General features: G+C 42.3%; 2 protein-coding genes across 2 annotated transcripts in view; one reads left to right on the forward strand and one right to left on the reverse strand.

Annotated features, from left to right (window-relative positions):
- Nucleotides 1-2921, forward strand: part of LOC109967295 (uncharacterized) — an 11537-nt gene extending 8616 nt beyond the window's left edge. Inside the window, 3 exon segments of the mRNA XM_074527661.1 lie at nucleotides 664-760; nucleotides 1407-1544; nucleotides 2758-2921. Coding sequence (XP_074383762.1) covers nucleotides 664-760; nucleotides 1407-1544; nucleotides 2758-2921 — 399 coding nt within the window.
- A 5206-nt stretch (nucleotides 2922-8127) lies between these two features.
- vps9d1 (VPS9 domain containing 1) overlaps nucleotides 8128-16813 on the reverse strand; it is a 53426-nt gene continuing 44740 nt past the window's right edge. The window contains exons 17-18 of the mRNA XM_020612691.1: nucleotides 11930-12046; nucleotides 8128-9609 (exon numbers count right to left, since the gene is read on the reverse strand). Coding sequence (XP_020468347.1) covers nucleotides 11935-12046 — 112 coding nt within the window. The 3' untranslated portion in view covers nucleotides 8128-9609; nucleotides 11930-11934. The remainder of the gene's footprint in view (nucleotides 9610-11929; nucleotides 12047-16813) is intronic.

The raw sequence follows: 16813 nt of genomic DNA on the forward strand, positions 1-16813 counted from the left end.
CAGGCTCGAAAGGACTCCTTCTTCAGCTTGACGGCATCCCTTACTTCCGGTGTCCACCGCCAGGTTCGGGGATTGCCACCACGACAGGCACCAGAGACCTTATGCCCACAGCTCCGAACGGCCGCATCGACAATGGAGGTGGAGAATATGGTCCACTCGGACTCGTTCCTCCCAATCACGCCCCTCCAGGTGTCACTGTCGCTGCCCACGTGGGCGTTGAAGTCCCCCAGTAGAACAACGGAGTCCCCAGTCGGGGCCTTTTCCAGCACCCCTCCCAGGGGACCTTGCCGGGCGACGTCACGGTCCTTGATTTTAATCTATTCATAAAGGGCTTTTGAACCACTCTTAGTCTGACCCGTCACCCAGGACCTGTTTGCCTTGGGAGACCCTACCAGGGACATATAGCCCCCGACAACATAGCTCCTAGGATCACTCGGGTACTCAAACCCCTCCACCACAATAAGGTGGCGGTTCAAGGAGGGGATAACAATATATATTGATCTTATTACTTTCGGTAGTGGTGGCAATAAAGGTGGTTGTAAGAAGAGTAGTCTTTGTAGTAGCTGTGTGTGAGAGTTCTCCTGTTATGTCTTGTCTGAATTTTGTTGTAGAGGCTGTTCCTAAAACAATGAAACGATTTTTCTCATGTCTTCAACTCACCAGGTAATTGAGACATTACTTTTCAGCACATTTGTGTCATGGAAGGCCTTCTTCCCCTTGGTGAGGGATGGCTCTGACTGTACCTACACATTCATAACAGGTGAATCCTGTAGCCATTTGTTTCTGCTAATACTGTAGCACAGCCTCTGTCAAATATATACAATGTGGCATAAGATGCACTTGTCATGAGCTAAATACAAAGGGTCGTGTGAGATTCCCTAACCAGTCGTTCAGGCTTTGTACTAGTAATAAAAAATATTTGTAAAGTCTATATTACTTTATTTCGTCCCTATTGACCATTTGCGAACAGCAAAACAACAGGCACATTATTCCTAACTTACCTTATGATGTTAACATGATGAATGTTTTATCAAACTGCTCCATATTTACACATGAAGCAGACGCAGAGCAGCTTCTGCACAGTGGTGTACGGTGAGTTTATCAGGGCTTTGTTATTGAAAACAACTGCCTGCCGCTGTTGGAAAAGTGGTTAAAAGGTGTAGTGAACCTGAATACTAATAGTAAAGTAAAGTGCCAGAACACCAAAACAATGAGCCGAAAGACACTAAACAACTTGGCAAAGCTGAGGGCAGCTGAAGAGCCATGTGATAATTATCTGTTGTTTCAACACAGTATGTAGTTTCGTTCACATTACAGACATTCTCCTGATTCATTGTTACTATAAAGATAATCATTATGACGACCAGAGTCCTTGTATAGTTTTATGGCCTGCTGCTGTGTCACAGGTGGAGCAGGCGTCAAGCTGCTGATGCCCGGTACAGGCTTCCTGACAGTGGGAGCTGCCAGCACCCTAGCCTTCTGCCAGGTGCTACAAGACGAGTACCCCGAGGTGCCCTGCAAACTCAACCAGGTGAGACTTTGAAGGGATTACACAGAAATACTTCGATTTACAAAGTACCAAAGCTGATAGAGGACTTCAGCCTTACTTCAGACCTGCTCATTTAGTTCCCCCAACACAGCACGAGATAATAAAGTTCCTCAGATTCATTTTCAAGTTTGTTTTTCTCACAGAGCATCCAGGGACTCTGCATCAACAACATGACATTTGCAAGATAAAACAAGGCTTAAATACAGTAGTTATTAAATTGGCTTAGAAGTTCTGGGCTAAACATCTTTATGTCTGTTGGCTTTCCTCTCTACATCATGTTTTAACCATTTTGAGACTCTGAACCTCAACAGCCACAAGACAGGTTACAGGTGTTTTTAAAAAAGACACCACATAACTCTGTTATCCACCATGTTTGCCACACATCTAGCTCAGTTTCTGTAGGCGGCAAACCTTCCATTTTCTGCTCAACCATGGTTTAATACTCCTGTTGATATAAACACCACCTCTTCTTTTTATTCTCATACACAGCTGAAATGTAAAACATGTCACTAACTGTGAGTCCAGAGGGCTTTTCCCAAGTGCTTCAAAGCTCACACCTTTTTATTTTGAAAGGGCTGACTCAATTCATTTGCACCTGTAAGCTCTAAAACACTATAAGCATGTTATAATCTACTGTCTGCATGGAAATAATTAAAATGAAAATCCTCTGTGTTATTAATGTTCATTCTGCAGTGAAGAACACAGTCTCTGATGCAACACTAATACCAGTAGAACCCATTAGTACCTACAGCTCTGTACAGACACAGGGCTTCTGAAACAAAGACTACTAGGTTGACCACTCATGTCTGGTTGGGCCTTATTAAAGTCGTATCAGGTCACGTTGGTGTGATTGTGAGCAATGACCAACATTTTAAAGAATAAGACTCAAGTGTACAATAAACCTGAATTACCCTAGAATATGATTCATGGGTGAAACGTTTTCTGGACCGAGATCAAACTTATATTGTCACAGTCAAAGCAGATGAACTGATGAATCACCATCTTCTTCCCCAACCCCATGTTGTCCCTCATTCTTATCCTTGATGTACTGTTTTCCCTTGGCTTTCCTGCTTCTTTCTAACCTTCCTGTGCATGTACCCTATCCCCTCTCATCCTCCCTCTCTTTCTTTATTGGTTGGTCCCGGCAGGGGGAGATCAACACCGGGGTAGCCACTCCCGAGCGCATTGTACCAGGGGAAAGACAACCCCGGGTTTAGCCACTCCAGAGCGCATTGTACCTGGTTACCTGAACCACCTGGACCTGGGCCAGGGTGTCGCCGCCCTTGTGGAAAGACGAGCCACCTCCCACGCCGTCTTAATGGTCAACTGTCCTGCAGACTTGAAATCTGCCCTTCTGGAGAGGAGCCTCTAGACCTGAAAATTCAGAACTCTCCAGACGGTGTCTTTGCTCCGTTTGTTTTCTTCTCCTACAACTTTGAACCCAGTCGTTGCACAGTTGTATTGTATGTTGCGTCAGCTTATACTGTATATCCTGTTACCTGTTCTCACATCAATCAACTGTTTACTCTGCATGTGCTGTTTGTGTATCTGTAAAAAACAAACTGTGGTACTCCCCTTCTCATTGTTACCTGTTTCTACACAAACATTATCACACAGTTTTGTTGTCTTCTACAGCACTGGAAGACATGATACCCAATGTAACACTACTTTTCCCCTGGATCTGCAAAATACACTTGGCAAAAGAATAGACATCTTAAATCCAAACCACTGGACAGAGCGACACTGAGGTACAGGGAGGAGGGATATGACTACAGACAGTACAGCCAAGTTGGCTGAGCTCCCCACAGGCATTTAAACAATTGGTCACTGAAGAACAGGGTGCTCTGTTGTACAGTAGATGACCTGATTGTATAGATCTGCAACCTTTGAATTAAAGGCACCATGTGTAGTTTTGACCACCAGTGGTGCTGTAGATACCCTTTTTGTTCTGTCTAAGCACAAACAATCGGTTTGCTTGAAGCATACCTACAGATCGAGGCCATGGCTCGGAAGAGTAAGAGTCACTGACACTGTACAATGAACACGTCAGAAACTGCTCGATGGCTTTTAGCCTTGGTCAAGCTTTGATGAGGTAAAAATGAAAGCTTTCTGTAAATATGTGATGCTTTGCCTTGTACAACCAATAAACAAGACATTCTCCATTATTTGTTTTGCATGTTCATTGCATTATCTGTCATTATCTGCCATGTTAAGAATGAGGGTAATTGTCTCTATGTGACACTGCAGCACTGAAATAAACTTAATGCAGATGGCACAGAGTAAGTGGGTTGATCTTTGGGGTAGTTGTGTTAGACACATTTACATCCCCCCAGAATGACTCTATCCCGTCCACAAGCACTAGTGCTGACCCCTACAGACCCCTTTATTTACTAACAATATTTGGGGCAGCGTGTCTCTTAGATAAAGGAAACACAAGTGGCCACAGCCTTACAGTATTAGAGGGGCCACTGCTGTCATATTCTTTCATTGTTGTCCTGTATACTGTACAGTGTGTTTGCTTCCACAACAAGAATGTAACTTTGTCATGCCAGTGAAGCGCAAGTACTAAAGATTTGGGCTACATTTGGTTGACAGGGATTGGACTAGAAGGCAGAGGGGTGGGGTAGTCCATTACAATTCTTCTCTTCAACTTGTCGGCTGACACCTCAATTAGACCAACTTACAATTAAACTGCAAGGGAGAACCTGCTGGGCACCACTTTCTCTCTTCTCACCCTGAAAAGGGTGACACAAACGGTCATGTTCACCCTCTAAAAGAAACCGAAAACTGGCTTTTATTAAAGAAGGAATCAGAGGGCATTGTCTTCTAAACAATGTTCACGGTTGACAATAAGAGAGAGAAAGTGTGGGTGAACAGAATCAATGAAATGAGAGAAAACTGAGTGAAACATTGGCTTAGGAACAGAAGCCAAATGGAAAATGAGGTTTGTGAATAGTTTTAACAACACTAGCGGTATGAGCGTACAGATGGCAATGTCAGTCTGTCTGTCCACCACTTTGGTCCAGACGGAAATAGCTCAACTCCTGTGTGAACCTTGGTGATCTAGGACTTTTCTTCTAGTGTCCCCATGAGGTTAACATTGTTTTTAGTAAAATTTGGTTCATAAATCCATGGTGTCCCGAGGATCAGTGTCTCTAGTGTTCAAATTACTTTTCCTGTGGTTCCATGGGCAAGTCAGATTTTTTACAGAATTCATTGAGACAGAATTCTGCGCAGACATTCTTGGTTCCCAGATGATGCTCATTGTGGTGAGGCCCTACCATTTCATTTAGCATCAGCATGAGGTTGACATTTATGGTTTTGTGTGAAATATCTTGACAGTTGGACTGTAACACCCAGGTGATCTGACTGTTTAAGTTCACCAGTACTTTGGTTTATGACAAGGTACCTGCAAAACAAATTGCATTCCCATCAACCTCAACTGTATTTTGCATGTTTAGTAATTAGCAAAAGTTAGCATGTTAATAAAGGGTATATTCTTTAAATCACTCCATCGTATCTTAAAGATCTCGTAGAGTCTTATCATCCCAACAGAGCACTTCACTCTCAGAGTGCAGGTTTACTTGTGGTTCCTAGAGTCCACAGAAGTAGAATGGGAGGCAGAGCCTTTAGCTACAGTATTGTTCAAAATAATAGCAGTACAATATGACTAACCAGAATAATCCAGGTTTTTAGTATATTTTTTATTGCTACATGTCAAACAAGTTACCAGTAGGTGCAGTTGATTCTCAGAAGGCAAACAAGACCCAGCATTCATGATATGCACGCTCTTAAGGCTGTGCAATTGGGCAATTAGTTGAAAGGGGTGTGTTCAAAAAAATAGCAGTGTCTGCCGTTGACTGTACAAACACAAAACTATGTTGTACAAACGTTTTTGTTTCTAGGATTTAGCAATCCTGTGAATCACTAAACTAATATTTAGTTGTATGACCACAGTTTGTTATAACTGCTTCACATCTGTGTGGCATGGAGTCAACCAACTTGTGGCACCTTTCAGCTGTTATTACACTCCATGATTCTTTAACAACATTCCACAATTCATTTACATTTCTTGGTTTTGCTTCAGAAACAGCATTTTTGATATCACCCCACAAGTTCTCGATTGGATTAAGGTCCAGGGATTGGGCTGGCCACTCCATAACATTAATTTTGTTGGTTTGGAACCAAGACTTTGCTCATTTACTAGTGTGTTTGGGGTCATTGTCTTGTTGAAACAACCATTTCAAGGGCATGTCCTCTTCAGCATAAGGCAACATGACCTCTTCAAGTATTTTGACATATGCAAACTGATCCATGATCCCTGGTATGCGATAAATAGGCCCAACACCATAGTAGGAGAAACATGCCCATATCATGATGCTTGCACCACCATGCTTCACTGTCTTCACTGTGGCTTGAATTCAGAGTTTGGGGGTCATCTCACAAACTGTCTGTGGCCCTTGGACCCAAAAAGAACAATTTTACTCTCATCAGTCCACAAAATGTTCCTCCATTTCTCTTTAGGCCAGTTGATGTGTTCTTTGGCAAATTGTAACCTCTTCTGCACGTGCCTTTTTTTTAACAGAGGGACTTTGCGGGGGATTCTTGAAAATAGATTAGCTTCACACAGACGTCTTCTAACTGTCACAGTACTTACAGGTAACTCCAGACTGTCTTTGATCATCCTGGAGCTGATCATTGGCTGGGCCTTTGCCATTCTGGTTATTCTTCGATCCATTTTGATGGTTGTCTTCCGTTTTCTTCCACGTCTCTCTGGTTTTGCTCTCCATTTTAAGGCATTGGAGATCATTTTAGCTGAACAGCCTATAATTTTTTGCACCTCTTTATAGGTTTTCCCCTCTCCAATCAACTTTTTAATCAAAGTACGCTGTTCTTCTGAACAATGTCTTGAACGACCCATTTTCCTCAGGCTTTCAAATGCATGTTTAACAAGTGCTGGCTTCATCCTTAAATAGGGGCCACCTGATTCACACCTGTTATTTCACAAAATTGATGACCTCACTGATTGAATGCCACACTGCTATTTTTTTGAACACACCCCTTTCAACTAATTGCCCAATTGCACAGCCTTAAGAGCGTGCATATCATGAATGCTGGGTCTTGTTTGCTTTCTGAGAATCTACTGCACCTACTGGTAACTTGTTTGCCATGTAGCAATAAAAAAATATACTAAAAACCTGGATTATTCTGGTTAGTCACATTGTACTGCTATTATTTTGAACAATACTGTATTAAGCTCCTCTCCTATGGAACCAACTCCCAGTCTCGGTTCAGGAGCCAGACACCCTCTCTACCTTTAAGATAGGATTTAAGACTTTCCTTTTTGATAAAGCTTATAGTTGGGGCTGGATCAGGTGACCCTGAGCCTTCCCTTAGTTATATGCTGCTATAGGCTTGGGCTGCTGGGGGGCAATGATGGTAAATGGTCTTATACTTGTACAGCACTTTTGTACACTTTACAGCACACTCAAAGCACTTTCCCACTACTTGGCCATTCACCCATTTGCACTCAGAAACGCTCACAGATTCACACAGCACATGGTGTTATCACCGGGAGCAAATGGGGGTTCAGTGTCTTGCTCAAGGACACGTCGACATGTTGACTGGACAAGCTGGGAATCAAACTGCTAACCCTCCGGTTAGGAAACAACCTGCTCTACCCTCCTGAGCCACAGCCGCCCCAAATGATGTTCTGAATTTCTCTCCTCCCCTCCCCTGACGAAAACATCTGTAGATGTTCTGCCACACCCTGTACCTGATTATACAACAGATTATTGTTAGAATACAGAAACAATAGTAATAAGGAAGGAAGAACAGATCAAAATCTGAGAGGTGGGAGCCAAATTGTTCATCTGCTGTTGATTAAAATCTGGAGTGGCTGAGGCAAGAGGGATTAATGTTTTTATACCGAGGGAAAAACCATTTATGAGCCCAAAACAGTCGTTTCCTGTAACCATCAGTGAGTTTTTCCCACCTCTCTACTGGAGTTTTGGACTACTCTTCTTTTGCCAGCAGCTCCAGGTCTCTCAGATCTGAAGGCTTCCTTCTCCCAGCTGCTGTATTTTCCAGTATATGGTAAAGAGATCCATATTTTGAAGCTAAAATATTAATCCACCTTCTACAAAAGTATTCAATATTTCTGTTCATCATTTGAAATGTCCTGCTACAGTGCTAATTACAGTCATAACTAAACACAGCTTCATTTCCAATTTAAGGCAATGCGTAAGATTGAACCAGCAGTGCTGTATGTGAACATTTAACACTTTCTCAGTATTCTAAACATTGTTACTGTATTAATAATGTACAATAAAACATTCACATTCATGTTGTGGCTTAATCCACTTTGGAAAATATCACAGCATCCTGTCATTATACACACATTTTTTATTACACAGAAAAACACGTTTTTGGTGTTAACATGACCAAATACAAGTAGCATCAACAATCCACCTCTGACCCATACAAAACAGAAAACAGCAGACAATAAAATGACAAACCAGTTCTTCAGTGAAATTAAACCTGCTGGACATTAAGTTGGTGATCACATAAAAATAAGCCCTTTTTGTCTAAAGAGACGTTGTCATCGTCGTCTCGTTCCAGGTCTTGCGTGCTGGAGTCAGTCAGAGGAATGCACCACAGCAGCAAACAATACAAACCAAAGTTTCTAGAATATGCAAGTTGATTTGTATGCTATGCCAAGATCAAAACCAATGGCTGCCTGAAAAGACTAAAAGGAAAAAGACATCACAGATTGCTTTAGATAAGGGTCACTCTAGTAAACGGTAATTTGCAAATAACAGGGTAAAAAAAATGCAGAAACACCAGACCCTCGGTCACTCTGGTGTCTGTAGGTGTTTAAAACCTCAATGGACCTCACAAAGAAAAAAGAAGCCCAATCTGGTCTGGTCATCAACGTAATGAGTCCCTTTAATAACATACAGATAATATATAATATTTTCTAAGCCCCTCAATCTACCAATACATAATTCATTTCCAAATATATGAGTTGGACTTTTGCTTCGATCCTATGATTGTGCAACTGCAGATGTCAAGGTGCGCGTGGGGAAATGGGAGAAATGTATAAAACCTAGGCTGAGGAAAGGTAAAAATGGAAATGAATGCATACAGGGAAGGAGGTAAAAACCAACTGCTGTGTGATGCAGAAAAACTATCATAAATCCACATGGCTCAATACAGGTCACATATACCTGCAGTCACTGTGGCTTGCAATCTATCCTGCAGGCGCACGCACGCACACACACACACGCACGCACGCACACACACACACTTAAAAAGTGGACCAGAGTAAGAAAATGCAACAGTGTTACTCTCTACAGTATCTACAACCCAACCACAGTCCAGTATGCCGAATCAAAACATGAAACATCCTGTCGCACACAAACACAATGACAACATGTGCTACAAACAAGACTTCTCACCCGACAGCGGTTATTCCCGGATTCCTTCAGTGTCACTGCTACTGCTGCATGGCATCTCTGATAACTGCTCTGTCCCATAGGGAAACAGGGGACGTTTTACCCCCCTGTGGGGCTTGAGCACACACGGTTGGCTGAGTCACACTCTATATAGAACGTCAGTAGTGTGTTTTTAAAATGTCTCCTCTCACAGGTTTGACTTGTCTTCAGAAGGAAAGGGGAACAGTATCTATATTGGTAAAGGATATGTGGGTATCTTCTTTATAAGCATTTATATAACCAATCACAACACGCCCAAACTTCCCCTCTAAGACAAACCCAATCTTAGTCATCTATAGTAGTTTAACAATGCGGTGCCAGTAAATGCTTTACAGACTGAAGACCCAGCGAAGCCTAGTTTGGCCCCATGCAGAAATGACTCACCAGCACCAGTTTAGTCCTCTGTTGGAAACAGAGCAAAACAAAGTCCTCCAGGTAAACGTACAGGTGGTCTGTGTTGGTACAAGGTCACATGCATCTGCACAACACAACGGGGTGAGCAGCTCCTGCCTCTCTGCAGCGCAACAGGGAATGTGGAATCGACTTGGGAGGGTTTGCTGCAGCCTACAACACAAAACGGAAAACTTTACTGAAAACATATTTTCAAAAAATTGTATTTTGCATTTAGCCTTTTGTTAAAGCACCAGTCTGGCTATGTTTTGCTTCATCAACAAGTCCAACAAAACAGACCAAAGCCAACGAGTTAGTTAATTCCCAAGCCCACTGGTTCCTACGGAAGGTATTTATTTAAAAATTAATAAATAAAAAAACTGATGTGTATAGTTATGTATATATGTTTAAAAGGGCTCAGTAAATTCCATTAACTGCACGCTACTTTAGTGTTTAGCAAACATTACTCATACTGAAGGAAACAGCACATTGGATAGGGTCTAGTTTCAGGTTAAAAACCCAACACCCTACTGGGCAGGTCTGCACAGTGGACTGACTTATAAATGATACTGATGGCATGAACACAAAAAAATTCAAAGGGCTGCTTTAAATCCTGAACATCAAAACAAATACAGCAGGATTCATCCTCTGAAAAACCTAAATATCCACAGCAACATTCAGCCACTGGTCATTATTATTATTATTTTGACAAGCTTATGTTTAATACATTCACTGGAACCACACGACCATTTTAAAATAGGCTGAGGTGCTCTCATGGGTACACAGCTGGACTGATACCGAGATGGCCCATAGCACATGCTTCACTGGACCTCATTCAGTGAGCAGTCATGCTCTGTATAGCATGGAAGCATCTGCTTCAGTTGTGTCACAAGTCTTTACTCTGGTTTGTGTGTCCAGGTTTTATGATCTGCCAGTATATATTCTGTTCAAATATGAAACAAAAATAAGCAGAATCTAAATTAGGGCTCATTTTAAAAAGATTTCTAAAGCTCTGGCTTAAAGTAAAGGTGCATGACTTACAGAACAGCCTTATTAGAAATGACTTTGGCCAAAAGATGTGTTAAAATGTCTTAAAGTCATACATGTACAAATATTGTATACAGCAGACACTGTTCCTCCTGTGTGATATACTCTGAATGCTCTGTAGAGCTCAGTGGAATCATTGTGTCACTGGGAGTTTCGGGGAGGGCCAGTTGAAGATGTCACATTTTATAACACGCGGCGTCATCACACCCTGTCAGGCCGAGTGTGGAAACATCAGCTTGGGCACCAGACAAGCCATTCAGTGATGCACTCATCCATCAGTGTAACACAACAGTCTCAGTCTAGATCGTGCCTCATACCGTCCATGCCTCCATCTCCCTTCATAATCACTGGCAAAAACTACTCAAAGAGTGGTCTGTGCTTCACTGTGTTCTAAAGACCCGATCCACCACAGAGAAAACTGACCCAGGTGTTCTAGCTAATTATAGACCAATATTCAATCTCCCGTTTATTTTTAAAACCCTAGAAAAAGCTGCTGCAAAGCAGTTTTGTGACAAGAATGATTTGTTTGAGGATGTTCAGTCAGGATTTAGAGTCCATCATAGTACAGACACTGCATTGGTGAAAGTCAACAATGATCTTCTCCTAGCCTCGGACAAAGGACTTGTCTCCATACTTGTCCTCTTAGATCTCAGTGCTGCTTTTGACAGTATGTAGCTACAACAAATAGTATGCAGTAATTAAAGCTGTTACTACATACCATTTGTTGTAGCTTCATACTAGTGGTAGATTTTTATTGTTGAATGTTATTTGTTGTTTATTGTGATTGTGGTGTGATTGCTACTGGCTTTACAACAATTTGCCCCTCAAGGACAATAAAGTTGTCTCAAACTGAATCCAAATCTTATTTTTCAGATAGATTCCAGTTTGTCCATGTTAATGATTAATCTTCTGCGCAGACTGAAGTCAGTAATTGTGTTCCGCAGGGCTCTGTGTTAGGCCCAGTTCTCTTTACTTTATACATGCTCCCTTTAGGAAATATTATCAGGAAGTACAGCATAAATTTACCAATGATACCAGTGAACTCAGATGAACCAGCTCAAATGATCAATCTTCAAATAATGTCCTTAAAGAATGAAGGCCAGGACGTCCTATTTCTTACTTCTAAACTCTGACAAAGCTGAAGTTATTGTATTTGGACCTAAAAACCTCAGAAATCTGCTGTCTAACCACAAAGATGATCTAGATGGCATAGCCCTGGCCTCCAGTCCTGCTGTGAGGAACCGTGGAGTCATTTTCGACCAAGATGTCTTAACACACATAAACCGACTGAGATTTAGTCAAATTGTCATTTGAATTCTTAGTTTTAATCAATGAAAACCAGCCATTTCAGTCTAGCTTTCATCAGTTACATTTGTCTCGTTCTTCAACTTGCTTTAAAGCAATATCAATAAATTTTTAATCAAGTCAAGTATGGACTCCCCTTTACCTTTTTCAGGTGGACGTGTCTGCAGGAAGCTGTGCTTCTCCTGTGTGCAGCGACTCAACATAGGCCAAGGCACTCTGCATGGATGTCAGACAGTAGCCTTCCTCTCCTATCAAATAGCTGAAATAGAGAAGTGAGAACTAGCTGATAAGAAGACATCTGTATACCAAAGTCAAAGAAGCCTCTGTAATAAGTCAAACAGGCTGCACTCACATTACATGCTCAATTTGATCTTTCTGTATTGGTGGTTCACATTCATGTTTAAAGTGAAATGCATCCAGCCCCCGTGTGAACACCAATGAGGTGCTCAACCATCACATGTGCAGATAAATGAAATGCGACCTGCATATGTACAAGAAAAACAACTATTTGTGTTATGGTTCAATCAAACTGCTTCCAATCTGACCATTCTGACATAAATAGCATATTCCGAGATCGGATATGAATTGGATCTAGGATGGCATATACATAACAAGTGGCCCTGATCTGCTGTGAAAACATCTGATTTGGTTTGTTCACACTTCAAAACTCAGGGGAAGGTGGGGTGTGGGATGGATTTGGGTCTCATAGAAATTGAATGCAGCCATACAGGCACAAAATACCACAATGACGATTGTCATAACTGACCACTAGGATCCCAGTGATCCAAGTTCAGTGTAAAGCCCTAAGTGGACCGTAATGTCCAGACTATAAGCCGCACCCACTAAAGGGAAGACGAAAAAACAATTTGGACATAGCCGCAGGTGTCCATGTCGTAACATGAGATATTTCAACAGCCAGATCGATCGCCTGTAACTTGAAAGTTGCATCATATGCATTTCGTCGTGTGTTGTTCATGATGAGGGTGTGGGCATGAAGCGACAAAAGTAGCAGCTTATAGTTCGGAAAGTACGGTATTTGTTTTGCTTAAAACACCAATTAGCATCTTCCCGTAGTGTGTTACTGACCAAGCATCTGTACTCAACCTTAACCACATTACAGTGAAAAAGACCTGCCTATTTTCTTTGCGTTTACATGTTAATGCCTTGTTTCTGTAACGTCAGAGAGAATTGTTGTAAGGCTGGAGAAGTTACTATGTCTGAATTATGCCAGTTAAAATATTCTGTTTCCTGCTTTGTTTAGTGTTACACATCTCTTTTCATTGGCACATATACCGTTGTTTACCCTCTATGGAGAAGACATTCACATTAATTAATGCTGCTGAGGTTTACTGCACTGTCCACTTGCAACAACACTGGCAACAAGAGGTGTGTGGGTGTGTGTGTGTGTGTGTGTGTGTGTTCATCCCCTCGTTTTTAGGAAGAGGTTCTCTGGTTTTATCAATCTGAGGGGGCTGAGCTAATCTAGAGGAACCCAAGATTAAACATTGAATGGCTGGAAAGCAAAATGAGCAGACCTGGGGGCTTTAAATAAAAAGAAACTTAAAAACAAGCCAAACTAAGTAAAGTTTTGTTGTATTCATGTCACTCCTGTCTTACCTTCTTAATGCTCTTTTATTGAGGGTTAGTACCTTGACTGATTTATGTCGAAACTAAGGCCATGACATAAAATCCCAAATACAGTGACTGCAGACCGACTCAACCAATAATCACACGACCTTCTCGTAGGCTTGGGTTGGTTCCACTTCTTCTTTCACTTGAACCATTCCAAGCCAGTGAAATGCATAAACATCAAGTAGGACTTTAATTGCATTTTTATAGAGAAGGAAAACCAAATCTCAAATATCCTGACATTCCTTGGCCATGGCCAATCTGAACAGCTGGATTTTACAAGCCACTGTTTTTATGGCAGTGAGCAGACCTCTTCATTGTGATCTGAATGCACACGCAATGATTCTCATTTTTATGCTGCATCTCAACTCAGCTCCACCACCAGCTTTCCTAGACCACCCTGCTTGACTGCTAGCCTGGCATTGCTAACTTGCATTCAGCCTGAGTGAGTTCACTCCTCAGCATCTGTGTTGGGTCAAGGTCTGGACTCTGGCTGGGTCACTCTAAATAGAAGATGTTCTTGCTTGGAAGCCATTCTGTAATAGATTTCCTTTAATGTTTAGGGTCACTGTCCTGCTGCATCAATCAACTATTACTGAGTTTCAGCTGGTAGACAGACACCCTGACATTATTCTGTAGGATGCCTTGATAAAATAAGAGAATTCATTTTCCCCTCTATGATAGCAGCTGTCCAGGTCCAGAGGCAGCCCCAAAACATGATGCTCCTTTCACCCTACTTTATAGATGGGACAATACTTGGCAATTTTTTAAACATCATTCAAATTTGGCTGGGTGGTTTAAAAGACATTTTCCTGTGGTGGGAAAAGGCGGAACACATTCACTTCTACTTTACCCAGACTTTAAACTAAACTACACTGTAGGAGCACGTGGTTAACAAGTTACAATAAAACTATAAACACTGAAAGATTTAACAGGGACATTTAGAAAGTTAATCTAATCACTGCTAATGTATTCCTAGTGTAACGGTCAATGATACAGCCTGTTTGTGTGTAGACTGTGCTGTACTATTTGCAGAGTACACAGGTTTAAATACAGGGCAGTAACTTAATAAAACAAAAGCACTTTATTTCCTCACACTCTCTGTAGTATGCTACAGGCACCAAAAACCACTGCCTAAACATTATGGATTCAAACAGAAAGTAACAGTTTCTTTAATACTACCATGGTGCACCTACGGCTCTTTGCCAGAATCAAAGCCCAGTAAATGGCAGCAGGTCTCAGTCGCTCCTCTCCTCTGTGCTGGGCCACAGACTGATCCACCAGGAATGAACGCTACTGTGCATGTTTGGCACAGCGCCATTTCTACATTTTGGGGGGCCTTGAGATGGCATTTACAATTACAACTCCAAATCAGAAAAAGTTGGAATGGTATGTAAAATCTAAATTAAAGCTGAAAGTAGTGATGTGTAAACCATCGGTGTTCTGTGTGACATTGAAAACAAAAAGTGTATGATGTGACATCAGTTTTATTCTTTGTTCAAAATAAACCCTCACTTCAATCCTGATGCTGCAACACATTTTAAAAAAAAGTTGTGAAGCATTTACCACAGTGTGATGCTGCTGTTCCTTTAAACCAGGGGCGGTCAATTCCATCTTAGATGAAAGTGGAGTGAGGAAAGATCAAGTGAATTGGTATCTTCCAGCTTCTGACTGGCTGAACACACCTGAGCCAGGTAATCAGCAGCAGGTCAGGCAGGGATAGTTGGAAAACAAGCAGGACAGCAGCCCTTGAGGACTGGAATTGGCCACCCCTGCTTTAAACACTTAAAAGCTGTTTAGGGACTGAGGACACCAAGTGATTCAGTGTGTCAGGTGTCAATTTGTCCCATTCCTCTTGCAAACAAGTCTTAAGGGTCTTCGTTGACACAACTTGTGTTTCAAAATGCTCCACACATTCTGTACTGGGGACAGGTGGGGACTGCAGGCAGGCTAGTCCAGCACTCACACCCTTTTCCTCCACAGCCAGGCCTTGGTAATGTGGCAGTGTGAGGTTTTGCATGGTCTTGTTATGCATGGGTGTCCCTGGAAAAGATGTGGTCTTGAAGGGAGCAGATGTTGCTCCAAAGTCTCTGAGTACTGTTCAGCATTAATGGAGCCATCACAGAAGTGTGAATGACCTTTGCTAAGGGCATTGATACTACCCCAGACCATGACAAACCCTGGCTATGGGACATGTTGCTGGTAACACTCTGGATGGTCCTTTTCATCTTTGGTCCGGAGCACACGGCATCCATTCCTTCCAAAAAAAAAAAAAAACCCAAAACACCGATTGGTCTGACCACAGTGCACGTTTCCACCGTGTGATAATCCATCCCAGATACAGATGCCCAGAGCAGTCGACTTCTGGACACTGTTGACATGAGTCTTCATTTTGCCACAGTAGAGTTGTAGGCAGCATTTATGGATGTAACTACGTATTGTAGTACCTGACACAGGTGAGCCAAAATCATCCTGAGCCCATGTGGTTATATCACTTATAGAAGAGTGACGATTGTTGATGCGGTGCCGTCTGAGGGATCAGAGAGCTTGGTCATCCAGCTTAGGCTTGGCCCTTGTCCTTTACGCATTGAAATCTGGCGATGACAAATTTGTCCTGAGTCCTCAGCTCGAGACCATCCCAGAATGCTGGACACAGCTAGACTCTGGCCCAAAAAGCCTCCAAACCAGTGCTTCTCTCCACGTACGGCCAGGAGGCCATGTGGAATCACCAAAGCTAATGTCTAACTCCTGCTAACAGCTAAGTGCGTGAAAACTGTATTTGTTAGCTATTAGTTCCCAACTTAAAGTCTAACCTATAGCAAGCAATAGCTACTCTCCTTCTCCATATTCCTGATTAAACCCCAGAATTTAGATCTAGAATCTAGCTCAATTTTCAACTAGAATAACAATCTCCCACCATCGATAACAAAGGCTGTTTGGTCATTCATTCATTCATCAGAAGATTCAAAAATGTACCATTTGCATTACGTCTCTCATCCAAATAATTTTCCCTGTGTAGACAACGTAAATAAATTAATTTTGCTTGTAACTGGCTTCATTATGTCATCTCAGTCTCCCCTGTTTCCAATAAATATGACCCTTGAACTGGTAGAAATCACTAGTTTCAGACTGATTTAATTATTCTAATTGTTTAATAGCTTATTGTTTATTCAAAAACCCCTTATGAAAAAACTAAGAGCAAGGACCGTGACGTTGCACAGTACGGCGCAACTGGGGCCCCACCCTGGAGCCGGGCCCGGGGCTCGAATGTGAGCGCCTGGTGGCCGGGCCTTTTCCCACGGGGCTCGGCAGGGCTCAGCCCGAGCGAGGGACATGGGAATGTCCGCCCGTGGGCCCACCACCTGCAGGGGAATGCCTAAGCGGCTGCTGCACAGTG

The sequence above is a fragment of the Monopterus albus genome, unplaced genomic scaffold (genome assembly GCF_001952655.1).
Source record: "Monopterus albus unplaced genomic scaffold, M_albus_1.0 scaffold127.1, whole genome shotgun sequence".
NCBI lineage: Eukaryota > Metazoa > Chordata > Actinopteri > Synbranchiformes > Synbranchidae > Monopterus > Monopterus albus.